The sequence below is a fragment of the Gorilla gorilla genome, chromosome 9 (genome assembly GCF_029281585.2).
Source record: "Gorilla gorilla gorilla isolate KB3781 chromosome 9, NHGRI_mGorGor1-v2.1_pri, whole genome shotgun sequence".
NCBI lineage: Eukaryota > Metazoa > Chordata > Mammalia > Primates > Hominidae > Gorilla > Gorilla gorilla.
The window spans coordinates 129,230,070-129,247,549 of NC_073233.2; the positions used below are offsets into that span (position 1 = coordinate 129,230,070).

A 17,480-nucleotide genomic window follows, 5' to 3' on the forward strand; every position below is an offset into this window, starting at 1 on the left:
CATTTCTCCCACAGCACATAAGCTTTTTAAGGTTGGGAACCATGTCTTTGTCATTATTGTAACATCTCTTTCCATTCCCGGTGTTCAGTACGATGTGTTAAACGAAGTAAACACTCAAAACTTTTTAAAATTTATTTTTATTTATATAATGCGTCTTTTTTAAAAAAACCACCTACACTATTTTAAATTCATTTGAACTTTGTCCAGTATCCTATGTACATTTGAAGTTTAACTACCGGAAAAGTCTTTTGAAGGCAGATCGAATCATGTTATTTTTTTCCCTTAAAAATCCCTCATTTCTGTCATGTATTCCCCATATTATTTATGTAATAGGTAAAGTGGCCCAGTTTGCCACTTTGAAGTTGCTGAGCTGGTATCACAAGTCAGTCCCCTCTGTTTTAATCTCTGTTTAAGGAAAGTCACTCTGAAACGACAGATCTTTTGGTTCCTTATTTCTGCTTTCCTCCGTCCTCTTCTGCCTGTGAAGCCACCCTCCTCTGCTCAGCTCTGTTTCAGGAAATCGGAGCTGCTCGATTCATGTGTAGCAAATCGAAGCCAATTAGATCTGCGTTAACCTTGGTTTTCAACAACTTGTATTGTGAAAAGGTTTCTGTCCATGTTTACCCTCATCTTGTCACCATTTAGACCCCTACATACACCTGCTCGCGGAGCCTCCAGCCATTCAGCGCTAGAAAATCGGGGGGACTACGTCTTAAAACCTTGAGCACCTGTTTGGGAACATCTGCACCTCCTCCCTTGAGGGAGAAAACGCCCCAGACATTGGCGTCAAAGGAAGTGTCGTCTATTTCCCTCAACGCAGGGCACCCGTTCTAGGAATGTTTGTATAAACACCGTAAACCTGCCTGGTACCACCATGAATGACACTCACAAGAGCTAGTTTAAAAAGAAAGCAAAGAAACAAACGCAAAACCCGAAACCCCATCCTCCACCGCAAAGGTACTCGGATGGGACGCCAGCCCTCCCCTTAGTCAGAGGACAAAGGGGGCGTGGCCGAGCGCGCGGCACCCACGTGACCGCGGAGAGCTGCGCGCAGGCCCTTCGCGCGATCTGCCGTCATATCAGCTTATGGCGCCGGTCGCTGATTGGCTGGCCGCTCCAGCCTCCCGGCCCGCTTGCTGGCTGCCCAGCTGCTAGGGCAGTTTGCAGAGTAGTGGCGTGCGGAGCGGCGGCGGACCACCTCCAGGTGGGGACGGTGGGTGGGCGGGGAAGGAAGCGGAATACACCTGAGCGGGCTGGGCCGGGGGGCGATGGAATAAAAGAAGATAGAGAGACTTCAGCGCCTGGTACTCGGGTGGGCGAGGCGGAAGGTGTGTCCACAGCACGTCTTTTCTCCGCGGTTGGTTAGCGAGTGCCCTCTGGGTGCTAGGCGTTGGGCGGGTGCTAGGATCGCGGTAGCATACGGATCCGAGTCCTGCGCCGAGTGAGAGGAGAGGCTGGCAGGTAGCCTGGCATCCCGAGGACTGGCGGCGAGGGCTGGGCCGGGGGACCTCGGGGCGTGGAGGGCTGCGCCACCTGGGAGTCCGGGCGGAGGGGCCTTCCGCTCGCGCTGGGAGGGATCGCGGGGCTGATAGGGAGGCCTGGACTTGAAAGAGCCGACCGTGGACGGGCTTAAAGAAAATGCAGTGTTTGATGTTGGGTGTTGCAGATCTCTTACTCAAGGGAAGTCTGGTCTGGCTGCTGAACACGAATGCTTTGCTTTTCCCTTCGTTCTGGGAGGGTTTTTTTTCTTTTAAGGGCCAAAAGAATCAGGCTGAAGAACTGGTCGGTATCAGAACTCCTGACCATTGCAAGCCTCTGTTGCTGCGGCGTAATTAGAATGAAGGGACAGCAGTCTGGGACTGAGGAGACTGAAAGGAAAAGGGAAATAATCTGTTCCTTTTGCATCATAAAAGGAAAAATAATGTATACTGACATCCCTGTGTTACAGCAGAGTAGATTTAGAGGTGGTGTAAGTGAAGAAAACAAGACCTCAGTACATAGAGTTTCCAAACTGGAAAGTTTGTGGCAGCTCGGTACTTTTAGAGGAAACCCTCTGGAAGTTATTTGTCTTTATATCACTATCATTTTTTGAAGTTTCTAATGATTGATACCTAATAAATAATAACTGATCCTTGATCATTTACAGAGTGCTTTTCCATTCGTTATGTAATGTAATTAATTAGCATGGGGTGGTACTCAGAATTCCTCATCTGCATATAAAACATCTTGAGAGAGAACATAATGTGGTGGCAAAGAGGAAGGTTGTGGAATGTACATCCCAGCTGGGTTTTTTTGTTATTGTTGCTTGCTACTGAACAAGTTATTTAACTACTCTGACCTCAGTTTCCCTATCTATAAAGTGGGGAGCATAGAAGTACCTATCTCATAGAGCTATAGGGATTAGATGAGGTTATACAAAAATAATACCTGGTTGTCAATAAATATTAGCTATTATTTTCTATACTTTTTAAGTAGGGCAAAAAGTTAATGGTAGACTGAGTTGTTCTAAGCCTAATATTGCTATTATAACTGAGTTTTAAGAAGAAGTTTCTTTAATTCTGCAAGGACAAAGTATTTAAGTTTCTGTTTGAAGCAGTGGTACTTAATTTAGGGTCCTTGGGACCCCTAACTTCAGAGCTTATAACCCCTTAAAATTATATGAGCTTGTAGAGGCACTGAACATTTTTAAAAATTCAGGAGTTGACGACTTGAAGTAGTGGTGAAGAGGCTATAGAACTTGGCAGAAGTTCACGTACTTTGCAACTCGATTGTGTGTATTTGAATCCTAGCTCCAGCGTTTATTTGCTCTTATGACCCTATGCGAGTTACTTAAAATTTCTGTGCCCAGCTTCTTCATCTATAAAATAATACTAGTACCTAACTTTTGAGGCTTCTTGAAAGGGAAAATTAGTTAATATATTTAAAATATTTATATTACCTAGTATATATTAAATATTACTATCAACTGCTGTCAGTTATTTTTCAAACAAAAATCAAGTGGCACCTATTTTATCTTCTATTGAAGTAATTTTGACGCATTTTTGACGGCCTTAACAGTGATAATCATATAGATGCTATTTTATTGAGTACCTTTCTTGGGTCAAATGTCAAAAGTCTACTTAGTCTCTAAACCTCACAGCAATCAAACATGTTTGTGTTCTTTTAGGTTGCACCATACTATTCTAGGTATTGTATTGAAGTAGGGCCACATGGCACTGTGGGGAACATGTAGATTGGTTCATCAGCTGTTACCAACCTTTAGTGATATAGCAATATCCTTTTCAATTATTAAATGTTTATGTTCTCTGATATTACGTAGTACCCTGTCCCTGCTACACCACCTCCCTTGGCAGTCTTCACCCCTGTAACTTCAACTACTACCTGTATACTAACCAGGCTCGCTTTTGAACTTCACATTTATATTTACATGTGGCCTATTGCTTATATCTAAGATAGAAGATGAGCCACAGATAATTAGGTTTTAAGATCTACATTGAACCCGTTTTGAACCCCAGATATCTGAGACAGGTCTCAGTCAATTTAGGAAGTTTCTTTTGCCAAGGTTAAGGATTCACCCGTGACACAGCCTCAGGAAGCCCTGACAACATGTGCCCAAGGTGGTCGGGGACACAGTTTGCTTTTATACATTTTAGGGAGACATGAGACATCAATCAATATGTGTAAGAAGTACATTGGTTGGGTCTGGTAAGGCGGGACAACTCACAGTGGGGGCTTCCAGGTTAGAAGCAGATAAGAGACAAAGGTTGCATTCTTTTGAGTCCTTGATTAGCCTTCCACTGAATGCACACATTTAGTCTGGCTCAGTGAATCTGCATTTTTACATAAACAATAGGGCAGAGGAAGCAATCAGAAATCCATTTGTCTCAGGTGAGCCTCAGAGGGATGACTTTGAGTCCTGTCTCTCCTTTATCCACAAAGGAATTTTCTGAGGGCAAATTGTGAGGGAGGGATGTAGCTTCTCATCCTTGTAGCTGTCTTATTTAGGAATAAAGCGGGAGGCAGGTTTGCCTAACATAGTTCCCAGCCTGACTTTTCTCTTAGCTTAGTGATTTTGGAGTCCCAAGATTTAATTTCTGTTCACACCATCATTCCTTACCCACCCCCTATTCCTACCCTACCCAAATCTGCTAGCTCTGCCAGTATTCCCTATTTCAATTACAATGACATCACCATCTACTTAGACCAGCTAAAGTCTCACAGTCATCCTAGATTTCTCTCTCTTTCACTTCCTAGCAAATGTGGGTTATCCAAATCCTGTGGGTGTTTTTACTTGCGCGAAATCTCTGCTGGCTAGTCTTAACAGCCACTGCCCGAGGTCAGGCTATCATTTTCTCTGGGTTATTCTACCACAGGAACAACCAAACTAGTCTCCCTGCTTCTCACCGATAAACCATATTTCTTTTCTTTCCTTTTTTATAGTGACGGAGTCTTGCCGTGTTGCCCAGGCTGGTCTCGAACTCCTGGCTTCAAGCGGTCCTCCTACCTCAGCCTCCCAAAGTGCTGGGAATGAGCATTAGCCACTTCACCTAGCCTAGTAGTCCAGATTTCTAATGGAATGGTTTTTATGAAATGTGGGTCTGATTGTATCTTTTTCCTACCTAGAAATCTTTAGTGTCTCCCCATAGCGTGTGAGAGAAAGTCCAAATTCCTCAGCAGGACAGCAGATCCCTCCATGCGTAGTCTAACAAATCTCCTTTACAAGTCCATCCCCTAACATGTTTTTCCCTCTGCTCCACCCCATCACCCTGTCTAACACCCACCAACCACACGCAGTGAGCCATGAATGCATCATGCTCTTCCCTTGCTTTGCAGTTGTGACTTCTCTTTGGAATGGCTATCCCTAACCTTTTCTTTCTGGTGATGTCCTTCAAAGTCCAAATCTAATATCATATTCTCTAGGAAGCCTTTTACCATAAGCTGAGGTAGTTGTGTTGTCTTTTCTGATTTCATAGAATTTGCATATATATCTGTATTGCAGCACGTGTCCTATTGCTAGAATTGTTTTTGTAGTTGCCCTACCTTTAAGACTGATTTAGACTGTGTCTTTTTAATGTTTGTATGCTCATTACCTAGTGTGGTGCTTAACAATAAGTTCTTATTTGAATGAATTAACAATGGCATGTATGATGAGGAATATATGTTAATATCTGGCATTTGGTGCTAATTAAATTTTTCTTTTCCTGACAAAGTGAGGAAATGTTCATAATTCACATCATAAACAAAGGGCCAAACTCCCTAATATATAAGGAGCTTCTAGAATTTGACTTTTATAAAGATACTAAAAACTCAGTGGGAAAACAGGCAAAGGATAAAAACAGATAAACACAGAAAAAAATATAAATTATTCTAAATATATGGAATGATGCTCAACTTTACTCATAATAAGGTAAATGCAAATTAAGTATACCCGAGATAGCCCTTCTTTCTTGATGAATATGTGAAAGTTTGATGATATCCCCTGCTAGTAAGATTGCAGAGAAATAGGTAAGGTACTGTCCTACATCGTTTGAGGACTACAAAGTAGTTAAACTCTTATGGAGAGCGATGTAGCAATATCTACCAAAGTTATGAGTGTATAACTCTTTCGCTCAGCTCTTCTTTTAGAAATCTGCCTAATGAGGGCCTGTCATTGTAGCATTATTTGTAATAGCAAAAAATTGGAACCTATCCAAATATCTAGATATGTGTTAAGTAAACACCTATATAACAGTGAATTAGACATAATTCAGTTGAACTCACAGAAAGGGACACAGGTCCATAGTCCCTAGTCACAATTTGGAACTCTGGAAAGCCCTGTAAAACCAAAAAGTTGTTTTCTTTTTGCTTTAAGTTCGGCTCTCAAACTCATTTGATGACAAATTCTCACTCCATCTGACCGAGGTGCCCATTATGTCTTGGCACACCTACCAGGTATTCCTGGTGTTTTTTATTGTTTTGTTAATTTAGGTTTAACGTGGCAGTGTGGGAACTACCACCACATGTGACTTAAAGAATAGAAAAACAGATCGTGGACATTTTATAGTGGTAGTAAGGAATAAGAATTGATGAAAAATAGGGAGACATTGCACAGGACTGAAAATGAAGATTCTAACCATGTTTTGGTTAAGTGGATTTCACAATAGGAAGTAAACAGATGCCACTCATTGCTTTGTTGATGATGGAAAAAGCTGGCATATATGAAGACCTGCTACTGAAGGATGTATTTAGTATTAACAAGGAAGAATTCAGAAACTTAGGAAGCAGTGTGGTGAAAAATATCTAAAAGTATGGCAAGAGTTAATTGAAAATTTACTTTCTAGACAGCTCTTTTATGCATTCTCCTCAACTGTAGGTTATAGTTTTTAATCATTTACTTTTACTTCACTGTGACCAGAACACAGCCTTTTCCTTTGGGTCTTGCTCTGTTGCCCAGGCTGGAGTTCAGTGGCACAAATAGCTCACTGTAGCCTTGAACTCCTTAAGCAATCCTCCCACCTTAGCCTCCTGAGGGTAGCTGGGACCACAGGGCTGTGCTACCACGCCCGGCTAATTTTTGTATATTTTGTAGAGATAGGATTTCACTATATTGCCCAGGCTGTTCTCCAACCTCTGAGCTCAAGGAATAAGCCTGCCTCCGAAAGCGCTGGTATTACAGTCATGAGCCACCATGCCTGACCAGAATACAATCTTTTTCTCCAAGGAGTGCTACACTCTGGGAAAAAGCAAGTATATTGCTTGCACAGTTAAGGGAGGCCTAGGAATCAAAACTTCCTTTAAGAGTTCAGTTGTAAAGATCCTGTTGTCAAAATTACTTAATGCTTGAAATGATGTTGATAAATCAGCAATAATAAATGTTTAACATTTTAGCTGACAATGAGGTTTGAAAATGAACCTGTAGATATTTTGGAAGATTTTCTATCACTAATGAGGTGATGATACCTAATCTCTTTAATTATACCATACATTTAATGGCCCAAACCATAAATACGTCAGGAGAAGCTGATGTTGAAGAAATGCTGAACATTAATCCTGATGCTTCTGTTCGGCACTTTTTGGGTGATGGGGACATTGCTGAAAGGTTTCTAAATGCACATAATTGTCATGCACGTCCATGTGAAGAGGCCACCAAACAGCCTTTGTGTGAGCAATAAAGCTTTTTTAATCACCTGGATGCAGGCAGGCTGAGTCTGAAAAGAGAGTCAGCAAAAGGAGTTAGGGGTGGGGCAGTTTTGAAGGATTTGAGTAGGTAGTGGAAAATTATAGTCAGAGGGGGTTGTTCTCTTGCGGGTCACAAGGTGCTCAGTAGGGGAGCTTCTGAGTCAGGAGAAGGAATGTTACAAGGTAATGTCATCAGTTAAGGCAGGAACCGGCCATTTTCACTTCTTTTGTAATTCTTCAGTTGCTTCAGGCCATCTGGATGTATACGTGCAGACTTGGGCTCAGAGGCTTGACAATAGCGGGAGGATAGTAATAACTACATGAATGATTAAATGATGACTATATTGTGAACACAGATGGGAAGATCACTGAAGGCATTTTGCAAATAATCATTGCTTAAGCAGAAATATATTAATAAGACAGATGACATTGGTAGAAATCTTTTGAAAAGGTTATCTTGGATATTGTTGCTTTATCACTTGAGAATCCTGATCCTGGCCCATCACCAATGTCTAATTTCAACCTGATAGGCCCTTTCTTTAAGATTCTCAAGCAATCAGATGTAATGAACATTTATTGCATGTATGTATACATATACATGCACAAGTATTTAACTTTGATTTTATATGTATTTGAAAGTTTACTGAATTTTTCCTTTAAAAAGAGAACACATTGTTTATTGTCTGTACCAGTCTATTTTCCATTTATCATTTGTTACTCCATACATAATTACATAAATTGTTAATATACAAATGAATTATAATACCATTTACAGTATTACTTATCCCACTTAATGTGAATATTCACATTTTCTAAACAAATATTTGATATGAGCTGGTCATGGTGACTCATGCCTGTAATCCTAGCACTTTGGGAGGCTGAGGTGGGTGGATTGCTTGAGTCCAGGAGTTTGAGACCAGCCTGGGCAATATAATGAGCCCTCGTCCATACAAAAAAATTTTTTCTTAATTGACTGGGCATGGTGGTGCCCACCTGTAGTACCAGCTCCTCAGGAGGCTGAGTCAGAAGGATCACTTGAGCCCAGGAGGCAGAGGTTGCAGTGAGCTGAGATTACACTACTGCACTCCAGCCTGAATGACAGAGCAAGACCTTGTCTCTAAATGAATAAATAAATAATAAAAAAGAACCAAAACCCCCAAATATTTGATTTATTTAATGACAGGGTGAAGTTTTGACCTTTGCAAAATGTATTTATAGGAATTTTGAATTCCGAAATAACATCTGATGCCAAATGTTTTAAGTAAGAATGGTAGTAGACCTGTACTATAAAAAAGGAGATGGTGACTTCCAAAACAGCAGAGTAAGAATCTCTGAAGATCTCTTCTTTATAAAAAGCAACAAAACACTGACAGAAGTTGTCAGAATCAGCTTTTTTAGAGCTCTAGGAATTAAAACTTTATAAGTTAAAGCTTTACAATAATCTTAGCAGCCTTTATTTGAGAAAAGTAGTTGAATCTCAGTAGGAACAATGAGCTTTGGACATTTTCCGTCCTTTACCATCTCCCTTTTGCTGACTTCATGGTAGCCTTGAAAACTAAGCCTTACAACACAGTAACTATGAAAAACAGCAGCCTGGATGGAAGGTACAGAATAGGTTTGCAGCCTCGCCAAAGGCCACAACCCAGAAAATCATCACCACTTGATCTCTCTGGCAATTCTCAAGGCTTGTGTTTATATGACCTGTCTTAGAGCTTGTTCAATATCATCCTGTCCCAGGGTGTTTTGTCAAGGAGAGTCATTATTTACACATAACAGGTCTTAGAGGCACTATTATCAGCTGGCACTAACAAAAGCCTGACCAAAAATACTTAAAAGGGAATACTGAGAAATGAGATATCCCTAGGGGGCTTTGAAAAGCTCTATTTTCCTGAGAATCTAGAATGATTCCCATGAGCAGGGCTGTTGCACATACCCAAGAAAGGGGAGAAGGCCCTAATTTCCCCTTTGGCTGACCTTGAGGGTTTACGCAAGCAGTAAGTTCAGGCCAGTCAATTTTAGAGTGACAACTAAAGTATTGAAAGCATGGCCCAACACAGCACCTTGGCCAAGGCTGGGGGACTTACTGGTTCAAAGCACTTAAGAAAATTGCTCCAGTCATTAGTAAGAGACTTGTAGCTGCACACAACAAATAAAACAGGTATGTAATTAGTTCAGAGAATTACTTAATGCACAGCAACAACAAAAGCAACTTAAAGCCCTGGGGCAGGGTGGGCGGTGGTGCATACAATCTGATTTCAAGAGTTACCCCATCATATTACTTAAAATATCCCATTTTCCATAAAAAATTAAAAAACACAAACAGGAAAGTATGGCCTGTACACACAAAAAGGCAATCAGTCAGTAGAAACTCTCTCTCAGAAAGCCCAGATGTTGGACTTACAAGGCAAAGACTCTAAATCAGCTACTACAAATATAAAAGAACTAAGGAACACCATGTTTAAGTAACTAAAAGGAAGTATTAGAACAGTTTCTTCCCAAGTAGAGAATATCAATAAAGTGATAAAAGTTTTTTTTTTTTTTTTAAAGAACCAAATGGAAATGCAGGTGTTGAAAAGTACAGTGACTGAAACTGTCTTGCTTAACAGCAGATTTGAGCCAACAGAACACAGAACTGGAAGATAGGTCAATTGAGATTAAACAGCTGGGAAGAGCAAGAAAATGAAGAAATACAAACAGAGACTTGGGGACACTGTCATGCATTTCCACATAAGCATAATGAGAGTCCTAAAAGGAGAAGAGAGAAAGGCATAGAAAGTTTAAGAAAGAGTGGCCCCAGACTCACCAAATTTGATGAAAAACTTTACACATCCTAGAAGCTCAACAGTATAGGGTTGGGGTTTATTTTTGGGGTGCTGAAAATGTTCTGAAACTTGATAGTGGTAATGATTGCATAGCTCTGAGAATATGCTAAAAAACTAGTCAATCATATACTTTAGCGAATTTTATGGTATGTGAATTATATCTCAATAAACCTGTTTCTTTAAAAACAAAAAAAGGAGGAGCATGATATTTATGTAGGGATGGAAAGATCTCCAAGATATATATTCAGTTAAGAAAAAGGAACTTCACGGTGTATATAGTATGCCACATTTTGTAAGGAAGGAAGGAGAGAAAAATTTGTCATCGTTCCATCTTACATTAACAAACACCGTAAGGATTTTCAGGAAACTAATAGATATGGTCACCCAGAGAGGTGGAAATGAAATGACGGTGTGGTTTACAGTGACATGGATGGAAGCAAGGCTTTGCATTGTATGTCTTTTCCTGTCAGTTTCTCATTTTGAACTGTATGTGTATTATTTTTTTAAGAAATTTTCTTAAATCCCTGTGGGAATTTAGTGGAGAAATCTCATGGGGAATCTAGTGAAGGAAATAGGCTACAAAGAAGTAAATAAGTATTTTCAGAATTTTCCTTACCTGTGGGCTATTTCGTTTCATAAATTGATGTTTATTAACGTGGCCCAATATGTAGGAGATAAAGGCCGTTTGAACACCTGAAATCTATTGTGGGTAGGCAATTTGCAGATTGGCTTCTTGTTCAAAAATTTCAGTTCAAGTGAGAGACATTTTAGATGCTGAACACATTTTCTTGTGCGAACAATGCAATGAGGGATGAGTGAGTCAATCATAAATGATAGATTCCATAGTCAGATCACAAAAGCTGACCACAATATCACTGAACTGTATTGTAACAGGACCATGAGTATAGAATGGACTTAAATATGTACTGAACTGACTAATGTTTTTTAGAGTTTAAGCATCTGAAACAGGAGTTGGCAAACTCTCTGTAAATGGCCAGGTAGTAAATGCCTTCGGTTCAACGGGCCATACTGTCTCTGTTGCAGTGATACTATAAGCCCACCTTTGTAGCAGAAAAGCAGCCACAGACAGTATGTAAACATCTGGGTGTCGCTGTGTTCCATAAAGATTTTTACAAAGCAGGCTCTGAGTTTGGCCCGTGGGCTGCAATTTACCAACTCGCGATCTGGAATATTGATTGGAGGTAGAGAAATAAATGTATTCCAGTTCTTAACACCAAGAATACATCTTCCTTTGTTCTGTCAATGGGAGTGTCAGAAGAACAGATAGTCCCAATTCTATGGTTGTGGTGGCAGCATGGATATCTTTTAGGGAATTTATCTTAGGTGTCAGTGCTGAAGCAAAAATCTCTGAAGTGTGAATCCTTGAAGGAGAGAGATGAGCTGAAACTTGTAGCTGAAAGAGGAAACTATTTGTCTGAGTACCTAGTCCCCTGCATTCCCATCTTTACCACTTGCCATGCTGCCGTAGGACGCGGTAGGGAAGGACACTGAAATGGAATTCCATCTGGGCTTGTGCCACTTAGCAGCTTGATGACCTTTCCTGGGCCTCAGTTTCTCTAACTGAGCTTTAGCATCCCCATACATAGTATGAAGAGATTGGACTAGAGATGATATCTAAGATCCCTTCTGGCTCTAAAGATGGCATGCAGGGGATTCTGATAGCAGCAGATGTACTACATATGACTGTTCTTAAATCAGGAACTTGAGATACAGTGTGTCTGAAAAATTTTTGCCTGGAAAAATATAGACATGGTAACTAATTGTCACACATGCTTATCTTTTAGGGGCTAAGTGATGGATCTTGTACTTAGTGTTGCAGATTACTATTTTTTTACACCGTACATGTATCCAGCCACATGGCCAGAAGATGACATCTTCCGACAAGCTATTAGTCTTCTGATTGTAACAAATGTTGGTGCTTACATCCTTTATTTTTTCTGTGCAACACTGAGCTATTATTTTGTCTTCGATCATGCATTAATGAAACATCCACAATTTTTAAAGGTAAGAAATTTTTTTACCTATTTTCTAACGATTAAAGTAAAGATAACAATATGATATATTTCTGAGATTTTTAGATGAAGCTGATTATATGTAACCATTAAATAGAATTTTGGAGACCAACCACAAATGGGTTAGATATTTTCATGAGGGTTAATCCCCGCTCTCCTTCCCTTAGTTCAAGCAAATCTAACTTTTTAATAAAACTATAAGTCTAGTATCATATCTTGCTAGATGCATATTGGAGCATTTTTATGCTGATATTGATGAGTAAATAAATGCATACATTGATGTAATTATTTTAATATATGATTTTCACAAACTGAAATGTGTTTTTTTACCATGTTTTGTTTTTTGGCTAGATAGGGGATTCAAACTCAGTAGTTTTAAAGTTGTTTACCATGATTTTTAAATTTCAGTTGTTTGTACTTGTCAGTGACTCCAAGGACTGAACAGCAAAAAGAAAAAATAGAGAGGATTGGGGATGGAAGTTAATTAGGAAAGAAATGGTTATTCCATAAATAGAAGTTTAGAATGCAGATTTTGGAGGAAGGAAAAAAGGTTTCAGAATTTGAAATACTTATTGCATTTTCTTAGTACAAAAGGAATGATTTTCTTACATACCTATTTTCATGTATTTAAAATTTTAATAGAAACAGTTTGGAGGTAAGCCCCTTCATGTAAAAGAGATTTTAAAAATCCAGTCCAGAACAGTTTTATGCTAGTTTTGTTTAACATGGATTTTGTGATTTTTAAGTATTGGAAATTTCACTTTCAGAATCAAGTCCGTCGAGAGATTAAGTTTACTGTCCAGGCATTGCCATGGATAAGTATTCTTACTGTTGCACTGTTCTTGCTGGAGATAAGAGGTTATAGCAAATTACATGATGACCTAGGAGAGTTTCCATATGGTAAGTAAATAACACGAGTGTCAGGAAGAGAGTAGTCTAAGCACAGGTTAGTTTCCTTAAAAAAACAAGTCTGCCCTTTTTTTTTTCATCTTTTAAAATAATTACAAATTATTCAGTTGTTTTTTAATGTTCTATTTTCATGTGTTCATGTCTTGCCACGTGCATTTCTTTAGTTTTTCTATCAATCTGAAAGTCTGCTGTAGATGAGATTGTGTCTGGCGGAAGATTGGAGTGATCAGAGATGGGTCCTTGCATTTGTTTTCTATTAATTATTGAATTCAACCTTCTAAAAAAAACTTGAGTAGCTTATGTCATTGCTGAAAGTTAAAAACGGATTTTTAAAATCCATTATTCTGCTTCTTAGAAACTGTAACTCTTCTGGCATACAACCACCCACTTTTCTGTGCCTGTATACTTCATTGTTTACGTTACACAAATGAAGTCCTGAGGTGCATAGTGGTTTGGGCTCTGAATTTTGTTTCTCTTAGCAACTTACATGGTTGTATTTTCATGTCAAAAAAATCTTGAGATTATGTAATATATTAGTCATAGTACTGTGCGGATATTCATAAGTTATGTAAATGATACCGAATTGTTAGACCTTCAGATTGTTACTCTTTTTTGTATTATAAACAGTCCTGTAGTGACTAAACTTTTGTGAAATTCTGAAACTTTTTCAAGATACATTTCTAGGATCTAGTATGTAAAAAGCAAGAATCATAGTATTTATTGAAGGCTGATATGTGTCAGTGACAGTTCTCAGCTCTTCACAAGAATCAGTCCATTGTTTTCCTACAATTCTATGAGATAGGTACTATCACTGTGCTCCTTTTATAGGTGAGTCAATGAGGTGTACAGAGAGTTTCAGTAACGAGTTGGTGGTAGATCTGAGACTTGGACTCAGGCTTGCAGGCACCAGCACCCCCACACTTTAAGTAAGAAGTTAGTTATTGCCGGGCACGGTGGCTCAATCCTGTAATCCCAGCACTTTGGGAGACCGAGGTAGGAGGATCACGAGGTCAGGAGTATGAGACCATCCTGGCCAACATGGTGAAACCCCATCTCTACTAAAATACAAAAAATTAGCGGGGAGTGGTGGTGCACACCTGTAGTCCCAGCTACTCAGGAGGGCGAGGCAGGAGAATCCCTTGAACCTGGGAGGCAGAGATTACGCCACTGCACTCCAGCCTGGGCGACAGAGCGAGACTCTGTCTCAAAAAAAAAAAAAAAGAAAAAAAAAGTCAGTTATTCAGAAGAGGGAACAAAAAATTATATACTAGAGTAATGAATTGGCTGGGCTTTGAAAAATGGATATGATTATGAGTTAAAATAAAGGGAGAGAGGACATTTTAGGTTCTTGAACCCCTATGATGAAAGATAGAGAGGTAAAACTTCCAAGACAGTGGGAGGACATTGAGTAAACCTGCCTGGTTAGAGTAGAAATACAGGAGTGATGAGATTGGAAAGATCCGAAAGGGGTGGAGTATGGAATAAATGCTAAATTTAAAGTATTTAGTGGAAAGTATGTTTTAAGCAGGGAGATAATGTGTAAAGATGGGTTTTAGGAAGATTAATATGAAGGAAGTGATGATTCCCAGAGATTTAAATAATAAAGATGTCTTAGGAGTATCCTGTCTCACAAATATCTTTATAGTTTAATTAAGAAGTACTTTAGGTAGAACATTTCAAGTACTTATGAGAGGGAAATAAGGAAATGACCAGATTCCAAGAAGCCAAGAGAGATTAGTTTATAATATATTGAATTAGCCAGAACAGATCATTTATAGTGTTTGAGTCTAGGATCCCATTTTGCACTTAGATGGACATGTGAAAAGTGAACTCTAATCCCAGGAGCTGAGTTTTGATTCTTCTGTTTCCCGTTTTCTTTTCTAGGATTGTTTGAACTTGTCGTTAGTATAATATCTTTCCTCTTTTTCACTGACATGTTCATCTACTGGATTCACAGAGGCCTTCATCATAGACTGGTATATAAGGTAAAGTCATTTGTGGTGAAAAGAGAAAAAAGGTTACACATTTCAGCAATGTATGATTATAAATTCTGTTCTCTATTTCCAAGAATTTCCTCTACCCATATTAAATGTCTAAGTAGCCATAATCATAACAGGCACAGGGTGCATTTTGTTCATATTCTTATTTATGGGTCTAAGGGGCTGTCTTAAAATTCTTCTGTTCCGGTAACAGGTACACATGGACTTACAGAGGGAACAATAGACATTAGAGACTCCAGAAGGTGGGAGGATGGGAGAGGAGTGAGGGATGAGACACTCCCTATTGGGTACAATGTGCACTCTTCAGGTGCTAGGTACACTAAAAGCCAGGCTTCACCACTGTGCAGTATATCCATGGAACACCACTGCACTTGTACTCATAAATCCATATAAAATTATACTGTTTTAGGGCAAAGAAGAAGGACATTTTATAGAATAAATAATTTTGCTGATCTCTACAGGATTTGTTAGGTCGTTTCCAACATGAGTGTGAGAAGCTAAGTTGAATGTTGCACGGGGTAAAGTTTGCAGTGCTAATTGTGTCCTTTTCTCCTGCAGCGTCTACATAAACCTCACCATATTTGGAAGATTCCTACTCCATTTGCAAGTCATGCTTTTCACCCTATTGATGGCTTTCTTCAGAGTCTACCTTACCATATATACCCTTTTATCTTTCCATTACACAAGGTGGTTTATTTAAGTCTGTACATCTTGGTTAATATCTGGACAATTTCCATTCATGACGGTGATTTTCGTGTCCCCCAAATCTTACAGCCATTTATTAATGGCTCAGCTCATCATACAGACCACCATATGTTCTTTGACTATAATTATGGACAATATTTCACTTTGTGGGATAGGATTGGCGGCTCATTCAAAAATCCTTCCTCCTTTGAGGGGAAGGGACCGCTCAGTTATGTGAAGGAGATGACAGAGGGAAAGCGCAGCAGCCATTCAGGAAATGGCTGTAAGAATGAAAAATTATTCAATGGAGAGTTTACAAAGACTGAATAGATTATTGCCCAGTTGTTCTTAAGTAAGGACAAAGAAGGAAATATCATCGTATTTCTTTTTTTTAATAAGGATAAAATAATCTCCATACAGTCAAGATACATAGTAAGTAAATGGTATCATTTGGAAATCGGCATCGTGGGCACTGCTGAGGAATGATCCTAGTGGTAGGTCAGAAGAAGATGCTGTGAACACCAGGACTTTAATCTTATGCTTAAAATGCCAGATGTTGTTCAGGGGACAACTTGTATCTTTCTAGCAGCAGATCTGTAGTTTGTATAGCCTCAACAACAATTTTAAATAAGATGGAGAATAAATTATTGAGGGGACTAGGCTATATGCATTTGCCTTCATCCACCCATGTTTATTAAGAATCATTGTGCTTAATAATACCAAGACTAAGCACCATAACCAAGAAATACTAATGTAAAGATTGTTTCTTGTTTCAGGAATGGTTAATTCTTCAACATTGGTATGATAATGATAACTTGTAGTACTTTATTCAAATCAAAACATCAGTGTGGAAAAGAATTCTGATACATTAGCAGCTATGTAAATGACCTAATTGATAGCAGGTGTAATAAGACTATCGTCTTCCTACACATAGGAGGCTCATTCTCTGGACACACTATCACCTATTACGTTTTACTGATTAACAAATAAATTGGAATTTAAAAATATCGATATCACCATGATTTAATCCAGATCTGGGATTATGTAACTAAACATTGTGATGATTACATTGTGATGATGATTATTTAAAACCATTATTTAATAAGGGTAAAAATATGTGAATCTGGATATATTTTAAAAAAGAAATTTAATGCCCAGATAATATATTAGGCACTACTGATTTTTTTAGTTAAATTGATGCACTACACTTTTGATGTTTGAAGTTACAAACCTGTAATTTTTTTGTAAAGGAAATAATTGCCAAATACCTAGGCCCATTGCTGACGATTAGTTCTAAAATCTTATTCCTCCTCTTCTCCCCTCACTTTTCCCTACTTCCTCTGCAAAAAGATTTAACAAATACAGTCATAAGGAAATGTGTGTTGTAACAAATATATTGCAAAAACATAGTTTGTAAAGGCATTCTATAAGCTATTTATGTAAAATCAATAAAAGTTGATCATAAACTGTATCAGTTGAATATTATAGCAGCACAAAGTATTCTCTATACAGATTTTGTGCCAATTTGAAGCCACAGAAATGATGTGGATTGTTAAATGTGTTTTAGAACATCCCCGGACACTCAGTGTCACAGGGGGAAAGAAGTGGGTACCACGTTCTGTTTATATTTCACATTTTAACTAGATTTGAGTGTTTTTAGCAAGAAATCAGTCTTAAAATCTAATGTCTGGGATCCAGAAGAAAATGTCTTTAATCTGTGAGTTATTGTCACAATGTCATCTTATTTAAATGTACCAATTAGCATTTTGTAATAGGCAAATGTCATTTAGTGCTTTTCACCAATCCTACTCGCCCCCGGTGCTCCGCCTTGCCTAAGAAAAAGAAATTAAGGAGAAGTAAACTTTATTTCCTAA

The 17,480-nt window shown here is 38.8% G+C and overlaps 1 protein-coding gene across 3 annotated transcripts; it reads left to right on the forward strand.

Moving 5' to 3' along the window:
- Positions 1-1,025: 1,025 nt before the first annotated feature.
- On the forward strand, positions 1,026-17,077 carry SC5D (sterol-C5-desaturase). 3 transcript variants are annotated; one of them, XM_004052298.5, is made up of 5 exons: positions 1,026-1,204; positions 11,786-12,005; positions 12,781-12,913; positions 14,807-14,907; positions 15,481-17,077. In XM_004052298.5, the coding sequence occupies exons 2-5, from the start codon at positions 11,796-11,798 to the stop codon at positions 15,934-15,936; spliced, it is 900 nt and encodes a 299-aa protein (XP_004052346.1). In that variant the 5' UTR covers positions 1,026-1,204; positions 11,786-11,795; the 3' UTR covers positions 15,937-17,077. The 3 variants fall into 3 exon arrangements, with proteins under 3 accessions (XP_004052346.1, XP_018892723.1, XP_004052347.1); XM_019037178.4 differs by having other exon boundaries at positions 1,111-1,328; XM_004052299.5 differs by lacking the exon at positions 1,026-1,204 and adding an exon at positions 1,233-1,461.
- Positions 17,078-17,480: the final 403 nt, after the last annotated feature.

Excerpts from the sequence above, each read along its gene's own strand:
- SC5D (XM_004052298.5), top strand. The coding sequence starts at position 11,796 with ATGGATCTTGTACTTAGTGTTGCAGATTACTATTTTTTTACACCGTAC. Across the intron at positions 12,006-12,780 it reads AACATCCACAATTTTTAAAG|AATCAAGTCCGTCGAGAGAT; the intron begins GTAAGAAATTTT and ends TTTCACTTTCAG. Across the intron at positions 12,914-14,806 it reads CCTAGGAGAGTTTCCATATG|GATTGTTTGAACTTGTCGTT; the intron begins GTAAGTAAATAA and ends TTTCTTTTCTAG.